The sequence below is a fragment of the Oryctolagus cuniculus genome, chromosome X (genome assembly GCF_051225735.1).
Source record: "Oryctolagus cuniculus isolate XC-2025 breed Fujian yellow rabbit chromosome X, ASM5122573v1, whole genome shotgun sequence".
NCBI lineage: Eukaryota > Metazoa > Chordata > Mammalia > Lagomorpha > Leporidae > Oryctolagus > Oryctolagus cuniculus.
Window position 1 is genome coordinate 7,563,881 of NC_142888.1, and position 19,698 is coordinate 7,583,578.

The 19,698-nt window shown below is 41.9% G+C and overlaps 1 protein-coding gene and 1 pseudogene across 3 annotated transcripts in view; one reads left to right on the top strand and one right to left on the bottom strand.

Annotated features, from left to right (window-relative positions):
• Positions 1–10,747: 10,747 nt before the first annotated feature.
• On the bottom strand, positions 10,748–12,917 carry LOC100339769 (axin interactor, dorsalization-associated protein-like; annotated as a pseudogene).
• Positions 12,667–19,698, top strand: part of MBTPS2 (membrane bound transcription factor peptidase, site 2) — a 45,241-nt gene continuing 38,209 nt past the window's right edge. For 2 of the 3 annotated variants that reach the window (XM_089324701.1, XM_089324702.1), the window contains exons 1-3: positions 12,691–12,990; positions 16,117–16,265; positions 17,419–17,641. In XM_089324701.1, coding sequence (XP_089180827.1) covers positions 12,916–12,990; positions 16,117–16,265; positions 17,419–17,641 — 447 coding nt within the window. In that variant the 5' untranslated portion in view covers positions 12,691–12,915. Of the gene's footprint in view, positions 12,991–16,116; positions 16,266–17,418; positions 17,642–19,698 lie in introns of all 3 variants that reach the window. The other variant, XM_002719970.6, reaches the window with a different exon arrangement.

Here is a 19,698-nt window from a genome sequence, read left to right on the forward strand (position 1 = left end):
ATGGCTCATATACTTGGGCCCCTGCACCCACGTGGGAGACCTAGAAGAAGCTCCTGGTTCCTGGCTTCAGTTTTGCCCAACACCAGCCATTGCAATCATTTGGGGAGTGAACCAGTAGATAGAAGTACTCTCTCTCTCTCTCTCTCTCTCTCACACACACACACACACAAAACTCTTTCAAGATAAATAAATCCTACAAAAAAAAAAACCACTGTCACTTGTAATATAAATGTCTAATTTAGGAGAAGGCTTTGGAACAGCGTTAGGGCATCACTCCAGATGCCTACCTATATCCCATACTGGAGTGCCTGGGCCCAAGTCTGGCTTTGCTGCTGATCCCAGCTTCATGCTAATGTGCAGGTGATGGTTCACTGAGATGTGTCCCTGGTGCCCACATGAGAGACCCAGACTGAGTTTCAGGCTTCCTGGCTTCAGCCTTGCCCAGCCCAGGCTACTAAGGGCGTTAGGGCAATGAACCAGCAGATGGAATATCTCTGTCTCAGACAGAGACAAATAAAAATTAAAATGTCTAATTTATTGTTCAGTAAAATCAACAGAAAACCAAAATACCAGGAAAAATGACATGCAAGTCTTGGGCAGAGGTAATGACTGTAAAAGCTTTCAAAGATCTGGATATTAGTATAGAGAATGCTGTGTGTTGATTAACTTTAGACTCTGCTTGCCTAAATAACAGTGATGTACTGAAATTTAGCTGAGGCCTTGGAATCTTAGATTTAGCTTTCCCATGAGTCTTGTCTTCAGCATTCCAAGTGGACAAATGCCTGCTTCAGCATCACTTCTGGCATCCCTGAAGTCATGTGACCAGTCACCATATGACTGAATATGTGGCTCCCAATTACAGCTTCCTGCTAATTCAGACCCTGGGAGGGTGCAGGTGATGGATCAAGGCATTTGCTTCCTACTACCCACTTGGGAGACCTAGACTGAGTTCCTAGTTCCTAGCTTTGGACTGGCACAGCCCTGGCCATTGCAGGCACTTGGGGGAGTGAACCAATGGATGGATTCTCATCCTCTCTTTCTCTCCCTGACTCTCAAACCATTTTTAGAAGCCATAAAAATATTTGATGTAAAAATGAACATAGGCCGGCGCCACAGCTCACTAGGCTAATCCTCTGCCTGCGGTGCCGGCACACCGGGTTCTAGTCCCAGTCGGGGCACCGGATTCTGTCCCGGTTGCCCCTCTTCCAGGCCAGCTCTCTGCTGTGGCCAGGGAGGGCAGTGGAGGATGGCCCAAGTGCTTGGGTCCTGCACCCATATGGGAGACCAGGAGAAGCACCTGGCTCCTGGCTTCGGATCAGCGCCGTGTGCTGGCCGCAGTGCACCGGCCTTAGCGGCCACTTCGGGGATGAACCAATGGAAAAGGAAGACCTTTCTCTCTGTCTCTGTCTCTCTCTCTCACTGCCCACTCTGTCAAAAAAAAAAAAAAAAGAGCATAAAAGATCAATTTATTTTGGTGCAAAGAAATATTGAAATTCATGTATAACTTTTTCATAATATGCATTTTCTAAGAACTTTTTGAAACTTCCCTCATGTAATTAGTAAGATATCAATAATATGAATAAGGTATATCATTTGAATGTATTGAACCTATTTTCATATTTACTTTCTCATAAACATTTTAAAAATAACTTGGAGTGAAAATTTTTAGTATGAGCTTTCAGAGTCTAAATTCATCATTGAATAACAAATGTGTAACTTAAGAGTCAAAGGCTGCACTATGATTTTTTTTAACTTTTCAAATTTAAGTATAAAATCAATTATTAAAAATATGCTTTGTTAAGCTGTTGCCAGGATATGCTGCAGTAATAAACTCTAAAATTAACAGCTGTATTTAAATTTTTGTTATTTCATTTCACTTAGGCTATAAGTCTTAGAAGAAAAAACATTTCTAAGGAATTCTTCACATCTTGCAAGGGTACATATAAAGCAGATTTTAGCCTGCTACCTCAAAATTTCACAAGCAGAAAAATTCCAAAATTCTGTTGAGCAACATCTTGGATAAATCATCTTTAATTTAGACATGATAAAGAATGTAAATATGAGAAGATTAAAGAAAATTGTTGGAGCAAAATGAGGTATCAAAAACATTTTATTCTCACCTATCAAACCTTAAAATAATGGACTTTGGGGTAGGTAGTTGGCATAGAGATTAAGACACTGCTTGGGATACGCACATCCCAAATCAGAACGCTTAGGTTCTAGGCCTGGCTCTGCTTTCAACTCCAGCTTCTTGCTAGTGTGCACCCTGGAATGTAGCAGGTAATGGCTCAAGTAGTGAAGTCCCTGCCACCTACTTGGGAGACCTGAATTGAGTTCCTGACTCCTGGCTTCAGCCTGACTCAGCACTCGCTGTTGTGGGCATTTGGGGAGTAAACCAACAACCAGTGAATGGGAGATTCTCGCTCTCTCTCTCTCCCCCTACCTTTCAAATAAATACATAAATAAAATTTTCTAAAATAAGTAATAGACGTTAGAAGAAGGCTTTGAGAATTCCTTATAGTTGTGATTCTAGGGAAGCTAAAAACAGAAAGGTTATTGCTAGTACTGCTATAGACCAGGGGTCAGCAAATTTTTTTCTGTTAAAGTCCAGATAGAAAATATCTTAGGTGTTGTGTATCTTATGGTGTCCATCAAAGCCACTCAATTCTGTTCTAGCACGAAGCTCCCATAGATAAAATGAAACTAATGAGCATTGCTGTGTTCCAACAAAACTCAGTAAAGACACAACACATGATGTTCAAATATTTTGGAACTTCTTTATTATACATTTAACAAGAAACTTAAGCAAGATAAATAGCAGCTACTACATGTTTAAAAAGTGATCTTGAGGGGCCGGTGCTGTGGCACAGCAGGTTAAAGCCCTGGCCTGAAGCACCAGCATCCCATATGGGCGCCAGTTCAAGTACCAGCTGCTCCACTTCCAATCCAGCTCTCTGCTATGGCCTGGGAAAGCAGTAGAAGATGGTTCAACTCCTTGGGCCCCTGTGCCCATGTGGGAGACCCAGAAGAAGCTCCTGGCTCCTGACTTCAGATGGGCGCAGCTCCGGCCATTGCGGCCATCTAGGGAGTGAACCAGCGGATGGAAGACCTCTCTCTCTCTCTGTCTCTACCTCTCTCTCTCTCTGTCTCTACCTCTCTCTGTAACTCTGTCTTTCAAATAAATAAAATAAATCTTTTAAAAAAAGTAATCTGGAGTGAGTCAAAAACCATATGCTTTTTACATGAAAATATATCCTAACTTAATAATACTGCATGCTTAGAAAGTAGTTGGCTTGCCACGACCTGAGAAAGAAATGAACAACTCAGTACTTCCTTACATGATAGTTGCTAAAGATGCCCCTATTCTACTCCTGGAAGATGCTAATAATGGTGTATGTGCAATGAAACATATGCATAAAGATCAAGAGGAGTAGTTTCTTAGAACTGAATTATATTGCTCCAATGCCACACTTGTGGAACCACGGTTTAAGGACACATTTCACTTAATTGACCATGTAGAGCACCAAGTGAAAAAAAAAAATGAGAAATTAGAAATGTAAGTGAAGGTCACACTTTCTGAGAAGATGCTGAAGGCATTTTCTTCAACTGGGAGACCGCTTTGGTCAAGCTACACTGTCACTGGCAATCACAGCAAGACTGCCATTTTAAATGGAGATGACTTCTTATCATATTCATCCCTAGTCAACAAAAGGAAAGCTTAATTTTGTGGCAGCATCAAGACTAACGGTATCCCAGAATGGCAGAGCTAACCAAACATTATCTATTACTCTACTTTCCTTAAATGAACCGAGCACCTACTTATGTGGTAGATAACACTAGTGTTTCTTTCCAGTAACACTAGTATACTTTCTTCTCTACTTCTGTGTATACAGGGGATTACATGCCACTTGATGTTTAACTTCAACACAGCTGCTTGACTAGTTTTAGCTACTGACGCCTAAGTAAAGTAACACATGCACATCTGGTCCATAGCATCTCACTTCTGGATGATAGACCTCCTGGTTCAGTCTTTCCCTCCCTTGTCGAATCTTAAGCCTCATCTTGAGCTGTGGCTATGATAAAAGGATGCAGTCAGTGCTGGCATTTGGCCCAGCCATTGCAGCACTGGGTAGGACAGCTATTTTCCCTATTGGAGTACCTGAGTCCAGTCTTCCCATTCTGGCTCCTGATGCCAGCTTCCTGCTAATGTGGAAGCTGGGAGGTAGTGGTGATAGCTAAAGTAGTTGGGTCGCTGCCACTCATGTGGGAGACCTGGATTGAGTTCATGGGTCCCAGTTTTGACCCTGCCCAGCCCTGGCCCCTGCAGGCATTTGGAAAGTGAACCAGCAGATGGGAGATTTCTGTCTATGTGTCTTTCTGCTTCTCAAATAAATAATTTTTTTGAAAAAAAAATGTAGTCTCCTTCTGTCTAGTCCCCTCTGCATGTACATCCTACCAACTCATGATGGATAATGTTCTTAGGGTTGTTTCCAAACACAACCTAGCTTATCTTGACCTGTACAATTTAGTGTTGTAAATATATATGCAGAATAACAACCACAGATGCAAACTATTAGTTCATATTGAGTAGAAATAATTATTCCTGAAAATAATGTCAAATCTATAATTTGATTTTTAATTGACCAATAAAAACACATAATATGTTGTTTTGAGTTATTGATACATTATGGAATAACTAATTTAACACAAATATTCTAATAATAAAATCATAATATTTAATATTTAATTTTCCTATGTAACATGTACTTTCACCTCAGAAGTACATTATATGATGGTTATAGTCTGTTTCAGTCAACTATTGATTTTTTGAAAATATTTTATTTATTTATTTGAGAGGTAGAGTTACAGACAGTGAGAGGGAGAGACAGAGAGAAAGATCTCTCATCTGCTGGTTCACTCCCCAGATGGCCATAGCCAGGAGCCAGGAGCTTCTTCAGGGTCTCTCATGTACATGCAGGGGCCCAAGGACTTCGGCCATCTTCTACTGCTTTCCCAGGCCATAGCAGAGAGCTGGATCAGAAGAGGAGCAGCCGGGACTCAAACCAGCACCCATATAGGATGCAGGCACTGCAGGGGGAGGATTAGCCTACTACACCACAGCTCCGACCCCCAATGATTGATTTTTAACATGCAGCTGTTATGCATTCAGCCAAAATATATATGGTGCCTTCTAAAATAATATACCAAAAATAAATGCTGTGAATAAAAGCTTGGTTATGTGTACTTTATTTAAAGTTACTTGATAGAAACATAAAATGATTTGTAACTTAAGTTCCAGATTTACCCAAAGAAAGAACGTCTGGATCTAGAATTCAGGCATTCTTTGTTGCCATCTTGCATCCTCTGTCTTGTTTCTTCTGCTGCCACCAGCTGGATTCCACTGCTGCTAAATTCCAGCAAGCAGCAGGATTCAATTCACCGCTTTGTTTTGACTGCTGGGTCCCTGATGAGAATATCAAGTCAGTTGAATTACTAAATTTTTAGGCTAGGAACAGAAAAGCACAATCAACTCATTTCCCACATATTTTGGTATTTGTATCAGCAAGGGGTCCAGGCAAGGCTTCAGGCTAACAAAAGTGAAGCCATTTAAATCCTGAAATTAATATTCTCCTCCCAGGGAAGAATACTGTTAAAAACTAGAGTAATTATAGAAAACAAAGGTCAGTTCAAACACAATAGTGTACCAAAAGTCTTAGTGTAGTCTTAAGTCAATGTAACTTCAGGGAGGGAGGCAGGGAAGAAGGAAGCAAGGAGGGGCCAGCGCTGTGGCGCAGTAAGTTAATCCTCCGCCTGCAGCGCCAACATCCCGTAGGGGTACCTGTTCTAGTCCCGGATGCCCCTCTTCCAATCCCACTCTCTGCTATGCCCTGGGAAAGCAGTGGAAGATGGCCCAAGTCCTTGGACCCCTGCACCCACGTGGAAGACCTGGAAGAAGCCCCTGGCTCCTGGCTTCAGATGGGCACAGCTCCAGCCATTGCAGCCATTTGGAGAGTGAACCAGCAGATGGAAGACCTTTCTCTCTGTCTCTCCCTCTCACTGTCTGTGACTCTCTCTCTCAAATAAATAAATAAAATCTTTAAAAAAAAAAAAAAGAAAGCATGGAAGGGGGGAGGAGAGAGAAGAGGAGAGGGAAGGAGAGGAGAGGAGAGGAGAGGAGAGGAGAGGAGAGGAGAGGAGAGGAGAGGAGAGGAGAGGAGAGGAGAGGAGAGGAGAGAAAAGAAGGGGGGGAGGGAGTGAAGTATCATTATATTAGAATTGTAACTATGGGCTACATTGAATCTGTTCTCTTTACATAATATCACATTAACATGAGAATTGTGTTGTAGTGATTATTCATTTGCTGTGACCCTGCGTATCTAATGTATTAATAAATTCCTTTAAAATTTTTTTAAAACTCAGACAATGGCAAAGGTTGTCAGTAGTATCAATATGGAAACCACCCATCCTTCTTAAATCTGTCTGGAATTTAAAAAACTTAAACTAGTATCCAAATCAAATTTTGCCACAAAACAACTGCTGTAGTTAAATGAACTAATTTATAAATTTTAGCACATATTTATGTTACTATTCAATGTTGACGCTGATATCATAATTCAGACTGCTTTTAATGAACAGACTAGTTTTGTAGTTCAAAAAACATAACTGCAGAAGTGTAAGTTCTATGAGCATACAAAACATCAATTGAAAGTGAAATTAGTTAAATTTCTTTTATGCTTAGTTTTATGGATTTTTGAACCATAACTGTATTTTCTTTTTTAAAAAATTATTTTATTTATTTGAAAGACAAGAGTTACAGAGGGAAGTAGAGCCTGAGAGAGACAGAGAGGTCTTCTATCCACTGGTTCACTCCCCAAATGATCCAAAGCCAGGAGCAGGTGTTTCTTCCTGGTCTCCCACGTGGGTGCAGGGGCCCAAGGGCTTGGGCCATCTTCTGCTGCTTTCCCAGGCCACAGCAGAGAGCTGGATAGGAAGAGGAGCAGACGGGACTAGAACCAGCAACCATATGGACTGCCAGCCATGAAGGCCAGGGCTTTAACCTGCTGTGCCACAGCGCCAGCCCCTATAAATGTATTTTCATTTTTTGTTTTGATGTTTGCCATTTTCTTTTAGAGGGACTAAAAATTTTTTAGTTATTCAACATTCACAAAATAAAATAAGCATAAAAGAAATTTAAATAGACTTTCAAGTGATGGTTTCTGCCATTTTATGCAGCTATATTTCAGAAATCAACCAAGCTTAAAACAGCCTAAGACTTATGGGATGCCTGCATATGGAAAATTGTGGTCACTGATGGAACAAGGACATAAGCCTCAGCCATTATAGGTTCTTGTTACCTCTGCCTTCTTTCAAGAGATCAGTGTCACCTGGCACCCTGTATTGTTCCCCACCCCACCTCCTGCATTCTTCCCCCGTTTGGAAGCCAGTGAGCCAAACTTGAAGAACCGGTATAGAGAAGCTCATATCTGCCTACTGCCCCCGCCACCTCCACTCCTAGTCCACCTGAGATATAAAAAGGCCCAGCCTGCAGGGCTCGGGGCCTTCTGCCATGTATTCGGCCTGTGTACATGCTGGCATTTGGTCAAACTCTGTGAATTTATTTTCTCTGAATACATCGTCTGGCTGCTATTTTGTATTGTCTCCTCTCTGTTCTGTACCCTTTGCCTTACATTTGGTGCCCTGTGTGAGGAGGCACCAATTTGTGTCCTTTTTCTTACAGTCATAGTGTTTGCGTATAAATTTTATACCAAAGAAAGCTGAAACCATTTACAACACATATACACACATATATACAAAAAGATGTAAAACTGAGCCCTAAGAGTGCTTGAAGCTGGAATAGCCATGCTACTACATGATTAAAATTTTATAAAAGGTATGGGAGAGTGAGGCAAACTAGTTACGATAGGTGTAACACAGGCTTCTGGTATTGTACTAACAGTGTATATATAAATTTCTTTGAAGGGGGTTGAGTGTGCATTTTTATTTGACATACTTGTTAAGATAGTATGCTCTTGACATTTTTCGTATTAGTATTATTATTGCCAATAATGTTTTTGAAGAAAAGTTGAAGGAAATAACTTTTAAAGATCCATGTTAAGTATATGCAGAAAAAATAATCTTAGTTTCACTTCCTGTTAAAGATTATGTAATTTAGTGGTTCTTAACCTTGACTCCGCACTGAAATGACCTGAGGACCTTAAAAAGTACAGATGCTTGTGTCTTAAGGTGTTTCTGATTTAATTGGCCTAGGCTAAAGAATGGGCATTGGGAATTTTAAAAGCCCCCTCCATGATGCAGCCAAGGTTGAGAACCACTGCTCTAGTTCAATACATAATCAGGTATAATAAGAACACATGCAGATGTTCAGAGCTGCAACTTTATCATCTTATACTTTATTATGTTAATGTGATATTAACAAATAGAACAGATTCAATGTGGTTCATAGATACAATTCTTTTTTTTCCTTTTTCGGTTTTGCTACATTTTAAGAGTAGGATTTTTTTAAAGATTTATTTACTTATTCGAAAGAGTTACAGAGAGAGGAAGAGACAAAGAGAGAGGTCTTCCATCCACTGGTTCACTCCCCAATTCGCCGCAACAGCTGGAGCTGTGCCAATCCGAAGCCAGGAGCCAGGAGCATCTTCCAGGTCTCCCATGTGGGTGCAGAGGCTCAAGGACTTGGGCCATCTTCCACTGTTTCCCAGGCCATAGCAGAGAGCTGGATCAGAAGTGGAGCAGCTGGGACTCGAACCGGCGCCCCTGTGGGATGTCGGTGCTGCAGGCTTTGGCTTTACCTCTTATGCCACAGCACCGGCCCCAAAAGTAGGATTTTTAAGGGATGATTATTTTAGGTCTCATTAGCAACATCAAACAGGTACTGAGTACTCCACAGGGTACAGAGTGCTGCCAAGCTCCTAGGGAAATGTGTGTGACATGGAGGAAACATGGTTCTTGCTCCTTGAAGTGCTTACAGTTTGGGGATTTGACAAAAGGCAAATTTTTCATCCTCTAGCTCTACTGTGGACTGAGTTACTTGAGAATCTGAAATTAATTCAATCAAGTTGAGAGACAAGATTAGATTTGGTTGAGAATTCTTTCAGGCTCATATGGTTTTTATTAATATCTAACTAATAAACAGAACTGACCTAAGAGACAACTGAAAGACTAGATCTCTTGAAGTGCAAGGGCTAAACAACTTAATTGTGACTACTTACTTCAAAAAGGGTTGTTACACTAGTTTAAAAATAGGCCAGAGGCCAACACTGTGGCGCAGTGGGTAAAGCCATCACCTGCAGTGCTGGCATCCGATATGGGCGCCAATTAGAGTACCAGCTGCTCCACTTCCAAACCAGCTCTGTGCTATGGCCTGGGAAAGCAGTAGAAGATGGCTTAAGTCCTTGGGCCCCTGCACCCACAGGGAAGACCCAGAAGAGGCTCCTGGCTCCTGGCTTTGGATTGGCGCAGCTCCAGCCATTGCGGGGAATTGGGGAGTGACCCAGTGGATGGAAGACCTCTCTCTCTCTCTCTCTGCTTCTCCTTCTCTCTCTGTGTAACTTTTTCAAATAAATAAATAAAGCTTTAAAAATAATAGGACAAGTACTGAAATTGCTTCCCCCTCATGCATTGTTCATTAAAATAGTGAATATTAAAATATGCGCGTTCTACATCTAACCCACAGGAGCCCATCACAAATTTTAATGTTCTGTGTATCAAATATCCACCTCATGTGTACTATGAAAATTTTATTTATGCCCCATTAGGTCAAAAGTAATAGAAATAGTCAAATTATAATAAGCTAATGACCTGCATATTCTCATATGGATGAATTCCAATATATCTAAATAGTAAATAAATGGCAATCCTATCTACCTAGATTTAAAAAAATAGAATATCTTTCCATATTTTGCACACTCATCACTATAAGAAGAGCTATGCAGGTTTTAAGGTTTCACAGTTGTCAGAAGAACAGCAGTTGTTCCTGCAACATCTTGGTAGCATCTGACTCAGCTATTTTTAGGTAACATGATTTGGAAGACATAGTGAACCCACCTAAACATTTGTTAATTCTGAGATGGTTCCAATGTTAACCCTAGAATCATCAGAAAGAATTACAACGTGATACAGAAGAAAAGCTAATCAACACGATTAAAAGCATGCTTACTTTCAGAAAAACAGTCTGGTCATCTGGAGAAATTCACAGCTACAGCCTGGGGAACACTCCCACACGGGATACTGATCTGGCCAAGGCACACTATTTCTAAGCAAGAAAATGATCAGATCAGGGTGAATGTAGGCAACCCCAAAGGAGCAGCCTATCGTTTCCAGACACACCTTCTTAGGCAGCATAACTGGTCCATTTTCTCTTAAAGTATCTGATACTATTCTACCCACCTCAACCCAAAGTTTGAAGTTAACTCAAACCAAAAGAGCATATTGGAGCAAAAGTGAACAGCTATGTATGTGAACTCTAGCACATTCTTATTGCTGTATTAAGTTTGAAGATGAGCAAACCTACTCACAGCAGTATTTTTCCAGGAAGCAGTGTAGGAGTAGTGGTAACTTAGAAAACAGACTATGAATTGCACAATAGAAAAGTAAAAATATGTTTTAAAATCTACAATAAACCTGTATCCAAAGGAGTCTTTTACATCAATGATGTGCTAGACTTTATATTATGTGGTACAGCTTTGCGATGGACTCCCTCTGGCCTACTGGCACGGGCCAGTATGCTTTCTGCCTTCTGAAGGGTGAATATGCTACACAGAGCTGTGATGGTTTCTAACAAGTGGCAAAATTCACAGAAGTTCCAGGTTATTCATGTCAGGATTGTTCCTTGTGCAAAGTTTGATGTGGATGAAGATAAAGTGGTTTCTTGGTCAATAATTGCAATTTCTTTCTTTTAAAGTCAGTGGGTTTCTTGAATAGCTCTATTACAATTGGCCCAGGCTTAATTTCATCCATATCCATGAAAGCAAAACACTTGGTGCTGGTAAACCATTTTTTAGGCTTGCATTGTTTGAATTCAAAGAAGACAGCTGCACCTTTGGTTAATTTTTCAACATGCTTCTGGAGCTCAACGTCCACATTAAAGTGAACATATGTATCTTTTTTTGTGAAGCCACGGGAGTATGCTGCACAGGAGTTAACTCCATGCCATTCGGATCTTTCACACTAACTGTAACACAGGGATTGATGCACTGCCCAGCATCTTTCAGACCACTCTTCTCAATTCTGAGTGTGGGTAATGTCATCCCTGGGTCTGAGGGCAACCTCGGTAATACGGTACCAGGAACTCTGGCAGGAGAAGAATCAGGAGACCCTGTTCCAGCACCACCCTCTTCTTCATCTTCTTCAAATTCCAAACTCGCCGGAGTGGCGGCTCAGTAGGCTAATCCTCCGCCTTGCGGCGCCGGCACACCGGGTTCTAGTCCTGGTCGGGGCGCCGGATTCTGTCCCGGTTGCCCCTCTTCCAGGCCAGCTCTCTGCTGTGGCCAGGGAGTGCAGTGGAGGATGGCCCAAGTGCTTGGGCCCTGCACCCCATGGGAGACCAGGAGAAGCACCTGGCTCCTGCCATCGGATCAGCGCGGTGCGCCGGCTGCAGCGCGCCGGCCATGGTGGCCATTGGAGGGTGAACCAACGGCAAAGGAAGACCTTTCTCTCTGTCTCTCTCACTGTCCACTCTGCCTGTCAAAAAAAAAAAAATCCAAACTCTCGTCTTTAGCAGGTGCTAAAATTCTTCTTAATGCCACAGGCTGAACATCAAACGGGAACTCTTTACTATATGTAAGAATATTCTTTAGGATCGATTCTAGCTTCTTCAGGGCCTCCAGTTTAAATTCTTCTTGGGACTGTGTGGACTGTAAAGCTGCACTTTGCAATTCCAAACATTATTGCAGTTTTGCCTATGGTTTTCTTTTGTTCTTCAGTGAATTCAGAATTATTGTGTAGAGCTTGAGCTGCTTTTTGCAGATGTCTTGCTAATATCTGATACTCCACCATCACTTCTACCAGCTGGCCCCAGGAGTCCAAGTCAGCGCCTCTCCTACAACTGGCGCCTCAGCGTCCCACCCCGTCCTCTCTTAGATACAATTCTAAGGATATATGATTTCCTTCCTCCCTCCCTCTCCCTCTCCCTTTTTTCTTAATCTTTCTGTTTCTCTTTCACTCTTTCTCTGTTTTAACGCAGCACCAATCTCAAATTTCACAAAGAGGCTGAGAAAGAACTTGATCATCAAAATGGGTGTTTCAAAACTATGTAGAGTAAGTGTGACACAAAGAGTACTCATTGTGTGCTTTTATTTGCATAAAGTTAAAAAATCAGGAAATTCCTGAAATGGAAATGTTCGCTATTTTGATTAGGGCACACAGATATATACATTATTAAAACTCACAGAAACGGACGATTGAGACCTGTAGGTAGGATGTCGCTATACTCGTAGAAATTACGTTTCACTACAAAGGAAAAAAGATAATTAACTTAAATCTGGATACCTAAGACGGGGTCGAGGACTTCATATAACCCCAAACCCTCGCTAGGTTAAAAGACAGCAAAGCCCAGACCAGAGTCCGCGAAAATGGAGAACTGACAGCAGGGAGGGCCAAAGTCTAAGAAATCGCTAGAGGGCTGAGAACGGAGATCCAGCTGCTGCTGGGACGGCGGCGCCTGAGCGTCACACGAAAACAAGTCCCCACGCTATCTTCCGGTTTTCGCAGTTCCCACCCGTGTCCCACCGGAAGAGTTCGGAGAGAAACGTCGCCACCGCGGAAAAGGAACCGGCAGCGGCTAGGTTCCTGCACGGATGCTGGGACTGTAAGGCGCCGTGCGTTCGGCTGCTTGCGGCTCGCAGGGAGGAGGACACCAGGGTTCGCCTTCCCTCCTCTGCTGCCGCCGCCGCCATGATTCCAGTGTCGCTGGTGGTGGTGGTGGTGGGTGGCTGGACTGCAGTGTACCTGACCGACTTGGTGCTGAAGGTGAGGGCCTCAGGCCTAAGGCCCAAGCCCCGGTGCCCAGGGCCAGAGTGCAAGGGCCTCCTTTTCTCTTGCTTTGCGCCGCCTGGCTGGGAGCCGCGCGGCCGGTGCCCACGTGCGGCCTTCCGCGGGGCGCCTCGGCCCGGTGGAGTAAATAAAGCACGGCTGGCTGCGGGAGGGGTGTGGCAGCCTGCGCGGCTGTCGCTTTGGCAGTGCGGGACAGTGCAGGCCTCGAATCCTACCTGGGAGGCGTCGGTGGTGGGCTCGGGAGGGTCAGACCCTGCGGCAGCAGTGCACCAGGAAGGAAATAAAACGTCTATTTAGGGAAGGCGTTGTTTCTGAGGTCCCTACTCTCTAGACATTCTGGTACTGGGATGAATCCAAATCAAGTCGTGATTTAGAGCCAGTGGTCGCATTGTTTAAAGGGCATACAACCATGCAGCCTTCCGGTTAAATTGCAAATTCTGATTCAGCAGTTCTGGGGCAAGGTTCTGCATAGCTAACCAGTTCTCCAGTGCTAACAACGCTGCTGGTCCACAGATCATCTTTCAAAGCAGCACGCTCCAGGAAGAGGTTTTTCAGTAACCTGTGCTGAAATACTGGTTTGCACGCTGTACCCTTTCTTTGCACCAACTATACACACCTTGGATTCAGGGTACATGTTTCAATTATCTGAGAAGGATAGCAAAAAATTAGCAACAGTTGTCTCACCACATGCTTAAGCCACAATTTGGATTGAATATTGAGGAGACTGGAAGTAGTCTTGTGAAATAAGATTATATAAATTCTCAAATGTAGAATATAAACTCCAGTCATGAATAGAATACCATAGTATTTTGTGTTTTGGATTTAACAATAAAAAGAAATGAGACGTGCTTTTTTGTTAGATTTAAACTTGCAAAGTGCAGCAGGTTGCACAGGTTGGGCTCTGCCACTTCCTAATTGGTGTGCCCATGGACAAATTACTATCTTTACCATGGTTTCTCGTCTTTAAATAGGGATAATAAGAGTAAGAAGCTCCTGAGATGATAGAAGGATTACATTAGTGCATCCACATAAAGGCTCACTACTCAGCCTTAGGCTCAAGGACCAGTAGCACCTGCAACATCCAGGAGCTTGATAGAAATGCAGAATCTTGGCTGCACCCAGACCTGCAGAATCAGAACAGGCGTGATAGCAGATGCATCTTGATGGCCCCAGGTGACTCCTGTGAACCTTTGTGTTTGAGAAGCACTGATGTCAAGTACTTGGCATAGTGCTTAGCGTGTCCTAAACAGTATAGGCCACAGTGATTTTGTTATTTGGAAAAGAAAAGCCACATGATTTCTTAATGTTGCACATGTGACTAAAAATCCAAAATAACAAGAACTTTTCAGATCTCTACAGTGCCTGGCCAAGTATGTGAGGTGATCAGGATGTCAGTTTAATGTCAGTCACAGGTCTCGGGTCCTTTAGAAAGTACTATCCCCCCAAGCAAAAGATAGAACGCTCACATTATCAGCCAGGGGAATTGAGAGACTCCAGTTTCTAGGAGCCTGCACCTTCAGATTCTCTGCTTCCAGTTCGGTCCACTAGTCCACCCATAGTTTTGTAATATTACCACAGTAGACCTCTGTGAAAGTATTGTGTCACTTTCTTTTTCCAAGTCCTGGGTAACAAGCTGGTTTGAAAAACCACCCAAAGACTGAGGGTAGAGAACTTTACAGATCTAAAGCAAAGAAATACCTGTATTCAGACTCTGGTCATTTTTTATGGTTGTGTTAGGGCTGGACTATGCTTCCAGGACAGAAAAGTTTCTCACATGGATGATTGTCAATATAACAGAATATTTACTCTGCTTACTGTAACTGTGTCAGGTACATAACAGCCTTATGTTACCCGAAATTCTTCATTAGTGAAACAAACTTCCCTACCCTAAAGGTAAAACTTTTTGGTTGTATATAAACACCTATCCCTCCAACCTCAGATAAGAGGACTTACTGAGACCACGATAGGTTTAAGATAGGGACACTTGTATCATGAAAATTGGCCTGATTTCTTAGGGCTCTTGCTCAGAAGATAGGAAGCCCTAATTTTGACTAACTTGTCCTTTCTGTTGGATTACTTGGGTAAGAGGGAATGTCTTTAAGTAAGAATGCAAGACCTATATTTTGTATGGTAAAAAGGCTTCTAGTCCTGTGCTGTCCAGTGTGATAGCTATGAGCTAAATTAGCGTTTGAAATAGAGCTAGTCCAAATTGAGAAGTGCTCTAAGTGTAAAGTTGACACAAGATTACAAAGAATACCCCCCTAAGGAAAATGTTTCCAAAATGTGCTCACTAGGCTAATCCTCCACCTGCGGTGCCAGTACTCCGAGTTCTAGTCCCGGTTGGGGCACCGGATTCTGTCCCCGTTGCTCCTCTTCCAGATCTCTGCTGTGGCCTGGGAAGGCAGTGGAGGATGGCCCAAGTGCTTGGGCTCTGCACCCACATGGGAGACCAGGAGGAAGCACTTGGCTCCTGGCTTCGGATCAGTGCGGCGTGCCAGCCGTAGCAGCCATTTGGGGGGTGAACCAACAGAAGGAAGACCTTTCTCTCTGTCTCTCTCCCTCTCTCACTGTCTAACTCTGCCTGTCAAAAAGAAAAAAAAAAGAAAAAAGTGTTCATATTAATTACATGTTGGAATGACACTCTGGATATTTTGAGTTAAAAGATGATGAAAATTAATATCCTATTTCTGCTTTTTAAAATTTGGCTACTCAACAATTTAGAATTAATTGTGGCTCACATGTTTCTGTTGGGTAATGCTGTTCTAAGCAAGGGTCAGCACACTTTTTTGTAAAGGAGAAGATACTATTTAAAGCTTTGTGGGTCACACAGGGTCTGGTTGTTTTGTTTTATAGTTCCTTAAAAATATAAGAACTATTCTTAGCTCACAGGCTGTAGGCCAGATTTAGATTTATCTTATAGGCTAAAGTTTGCCAGACCATATCCTCAGTGACCCCCTAGTCTGAGAGCTTTAATATTCTGAAGATAAAGCTTTAAGATTATAAACATGTAAACAGCAAGTTGATTTGCTGAATACTTTTTTCTTACACGTTATAAATTGTTCTTAAAAATTGAATAATGTGGAACTTTTCTTTCTCTCTTAGTCATCTGTCTATTTTAAGCATTCTTATGAAGACTGGCTGGAAAACAATGGATTGAGCATCTCCCCTTTTCACATAAGATGGCAAACTGCTGTTTTCAATCGTGCCTTTTACAGTTGGGGACGACGGAAAGCGCGAATGCTTTACCAATGGTATTCCTTATTTTCCCATTTTGGTTTAAATTAGCCATTTGTGATCATGAGACTTAGCTCGTTAAGTTAATGATTTCTGTCCTTTTCCAATCTACTGAATTGTGAAATATTGCTAGCATGAAAGCATTCTGCTATTACACAAACTTTTGGGGTGATGTCATTGTGCTTTTTGCATACATTCAAATCAAGGCACTTACAGTGTTTTATGCTTTGGGGGTTTACAGTGATCTATGAGACCCCCCCCCAAGATATTGACAGATTCTGTAGTTGAGAGAACGGGAGGTTAGGGGGTTGGTGTTGTCTAAGTTCCTCTTGATTAAAAATTTAACTCTAAACTGATTAGAGCTAAGCAATCGAATCATCAAAGAGTAGAAAATGAAACAGAAAACCAAAGTAATACAAAGTGGAAGGAAGGAAATGATAAAGAGTAGAAATCAGTGAAATAGAATGTGTACAGTGGAGAAAATCTGCTAGGTCAAAAGTTGGTTCTTTGAAAAATTACTAAAATTGGTAAGCCCATTCCATGACTGATCAAGAAAAAAAGAAAATTCTGGTAACTAAAAATCAGCATTGGGGATATTACTACAGAGTTTATAGATAATCCCAATAGTCATATAAATTTGAAAAATTAGATGAAATGGACAAATTCCTTGAAAAATATCTTATCAAAAAGTTAGAAAAAAATAAAAGGTTATTCCCAACTATATAAAGGTAATTTCTAACTCTTGTACTATAGAAGACAAAAAATTCCATTAAATTTTACCACATTATTATTTAAACTCATCACAAAATAAATCTAAAACACAGTGTAGACAATCAAATAGAAAGATATAAAAGGATAGCTGGTATCAAAAAAGCTTTCATAGCCATATGAGAACAAGATCAGTACAATGTTATGCAAGTGAGCAAATACATGAAAAGAAACACTTTTTTCAATCTCTTTAGCTGCCAGAGAATTGTAAATTATCAGAACTGCTTCAAGAAACTGGTACCCATGCTTTAGTCAAGTATTTGAAGTTTGGGTAGGAAAAGAGGCAGTTAGTGAAATTTTTTAGCCATTGCTTTGAAGCTGTGAAATGTGGCTTGACAATAAATGTCTTGGTGCATGAACTGTGAGGAATTGTACATTTATGTAATTTTGTTCTCTTTACAGGTTCAATTTTGGAATGGTATTTGGTGTAATTGCCATGTTTAGCTCTTTTTTTCTCCTTGGCAAAACACTGATGCAGACTTTAGCACAAATGATGGCTGACTCTCCCTCTTCTTATTCTTCCTCCTCTTCCTCTTCCTCCTCTTCCTCTTCTGCTTCCTCTTCTTCATCCTCTTCCTCTTCCTCCTCCTCATCTCTTCACAATGAACAGGTGTTACAAGTTGTGGTAAGTGCCTTCTTTTTGCTTTAATAACTGTTGAAATGCAGATACAAGATCTTACTTATGACTAGTATAACTCTTATCCATGCTATAAATTTCAAGCTAAATTTAAAACCTCAAAAGTTTTCAAATTGCCTACTTAAACAAAAACCCTTAGTAAGAACCTAGCTAGGAATTTTTGTAATGTTTGGTGGTGGAATTACTCATAGCAGGGAACACTTGCACCACCATTAAGACCATCAGCAATTAACAGATATTTAATTCATGTTGTCTGCTTAAGACATTAAGGGATTGTTACTTTCAAGGAATAAGCATGCTGATTTCTGATTTAATCCTATGCAAAGTGTTCCCCTTTCCTCCTTTATGGCTATCACAGTCTAACCAGTAATCTTTTAATTAAAGATATGAGAATTTTCTAAGTAGTAATTGTAATTTCTTGATGTGACAAATAAAAGCCATTAGGGTAATTCTCACTTGTTTCCTGTCTCCAGAGTTTGGAAGGTGCTTTACAATGGCTCACTGTTATTTCACATTTTTACACTTAGAGCTCATATTTCCGTGAGTCATAGGTGTTGTTTTTAATCGTGTTCTTATTAATGGAATAGACTGCTTAGTGGTTAGTAACAGATTTTGGGTTTTTTAAAGATTTAATTATTTATTTGAAAGGCAGAGTTACAGAGAGAGGGGGAAAGAAGGGGAGAGACAGAGAAATATCTTCCATCTCCTGGTTCACTCCCTGAATGGCCGCAACGGCCGGAGCTGAGCCATTCCGAAGCCAGGAGCCAGGAGCTTCTTCCAAGTCTCCCATGTGGGTGCAGTGGCTCAAGTACTTGGGCCATCTTCCACTGCTTTCCCAGGTGCATTAGCAGGGAGCTGGATTGGAAGTGGAGCAGCTGAGACTCAAACCAGTGCCCATATGGGATACCGGCATTGCAGGAGCAGCTTTACCCACTATGCCACAACACTTGCCCCAAATTTGGGTTTTTAAATCATCTCATTGTGGCCTCAGGCTGGGTCCCCGTGTGTAGAATTAGAATTCATTTGTAGAGAACAATAAAGAATCTCTCCTGTGGTCATAGTTCCTTCTTAGAGGTTAAATGATTTCATCAAGTGAGGCCTCAGAAGAGATGATTTATTTCTTCAGCAAACATTTACTGAGTGTATTATAACTCTCAGCCATGTGCTGGATCCTCCTTATATGAGGAACAAAACCCAATCCTAGTACTCGTGAAGCTTTTAGTTTAGAAAGAGAACAGTCGTGGCTGTACTCCAATGGGACATTGTACAAAGTGCCGGAGAAACAGAGGGAAGGATGTGAGGTGTGCCTGGCACTGGGAAGAGCATAAAGGAGAGCTCCAACGGAAGGATTGAAGAGTTCACATAGCTTGAGAATGGATGATGGAAATTGAGCATCCCAGTGATAGAGGGAACAATAGAACATGGGAAGGTGGAAGGAATAATCAGAGTAATAATAAAACCTAGTTAATACACAGCGCTTCTTACGTAAAGTCTTTCCTGCCCAGCCTGTTTTATTCTTGCAACAACCCCAAGGTAAATATTGATGTTATCCCTGACTTACAGATGAGAAAATCGGCACAGAGACATTAAGTTACTTGTGGTCAGCTAGTAAGTAGTGAATCCATATCACTGACCAGAGCCTGTATACACTGTGCTCTTCTCCTAAGAAAAGACAAATAATTCTTCAAGGAACTGTAAATATTGTTGAGCTGTGTCTCTGAGATACATGGTAGAAGGATGGATAGGAGTGGCAGCAAGAGAACAGGACAGTGGGAAATAGTAAGTAGGGTCTAATTTGTGAAAGGTCATTCTAAGCACTTGCAGTTGTGCTTATAGGTAACAGGTCTGTGCAAAATGAACCAGCTTGGTCAGATCAAAGATAGGGAGACCATTTAAGAGGGCAGTTGGGGCCAACGCCACGGCTCACTAGGCTAATCTTCCGCCTTGCGGCGCCGGCACACCAGGTTCTAGTCCCGGTCGGGGCGCCGGATTCTGTCCTGGTTGCCCCTCTTCCAGGCCAGCTCTCTGCTGTGGCCAGGGAGTGC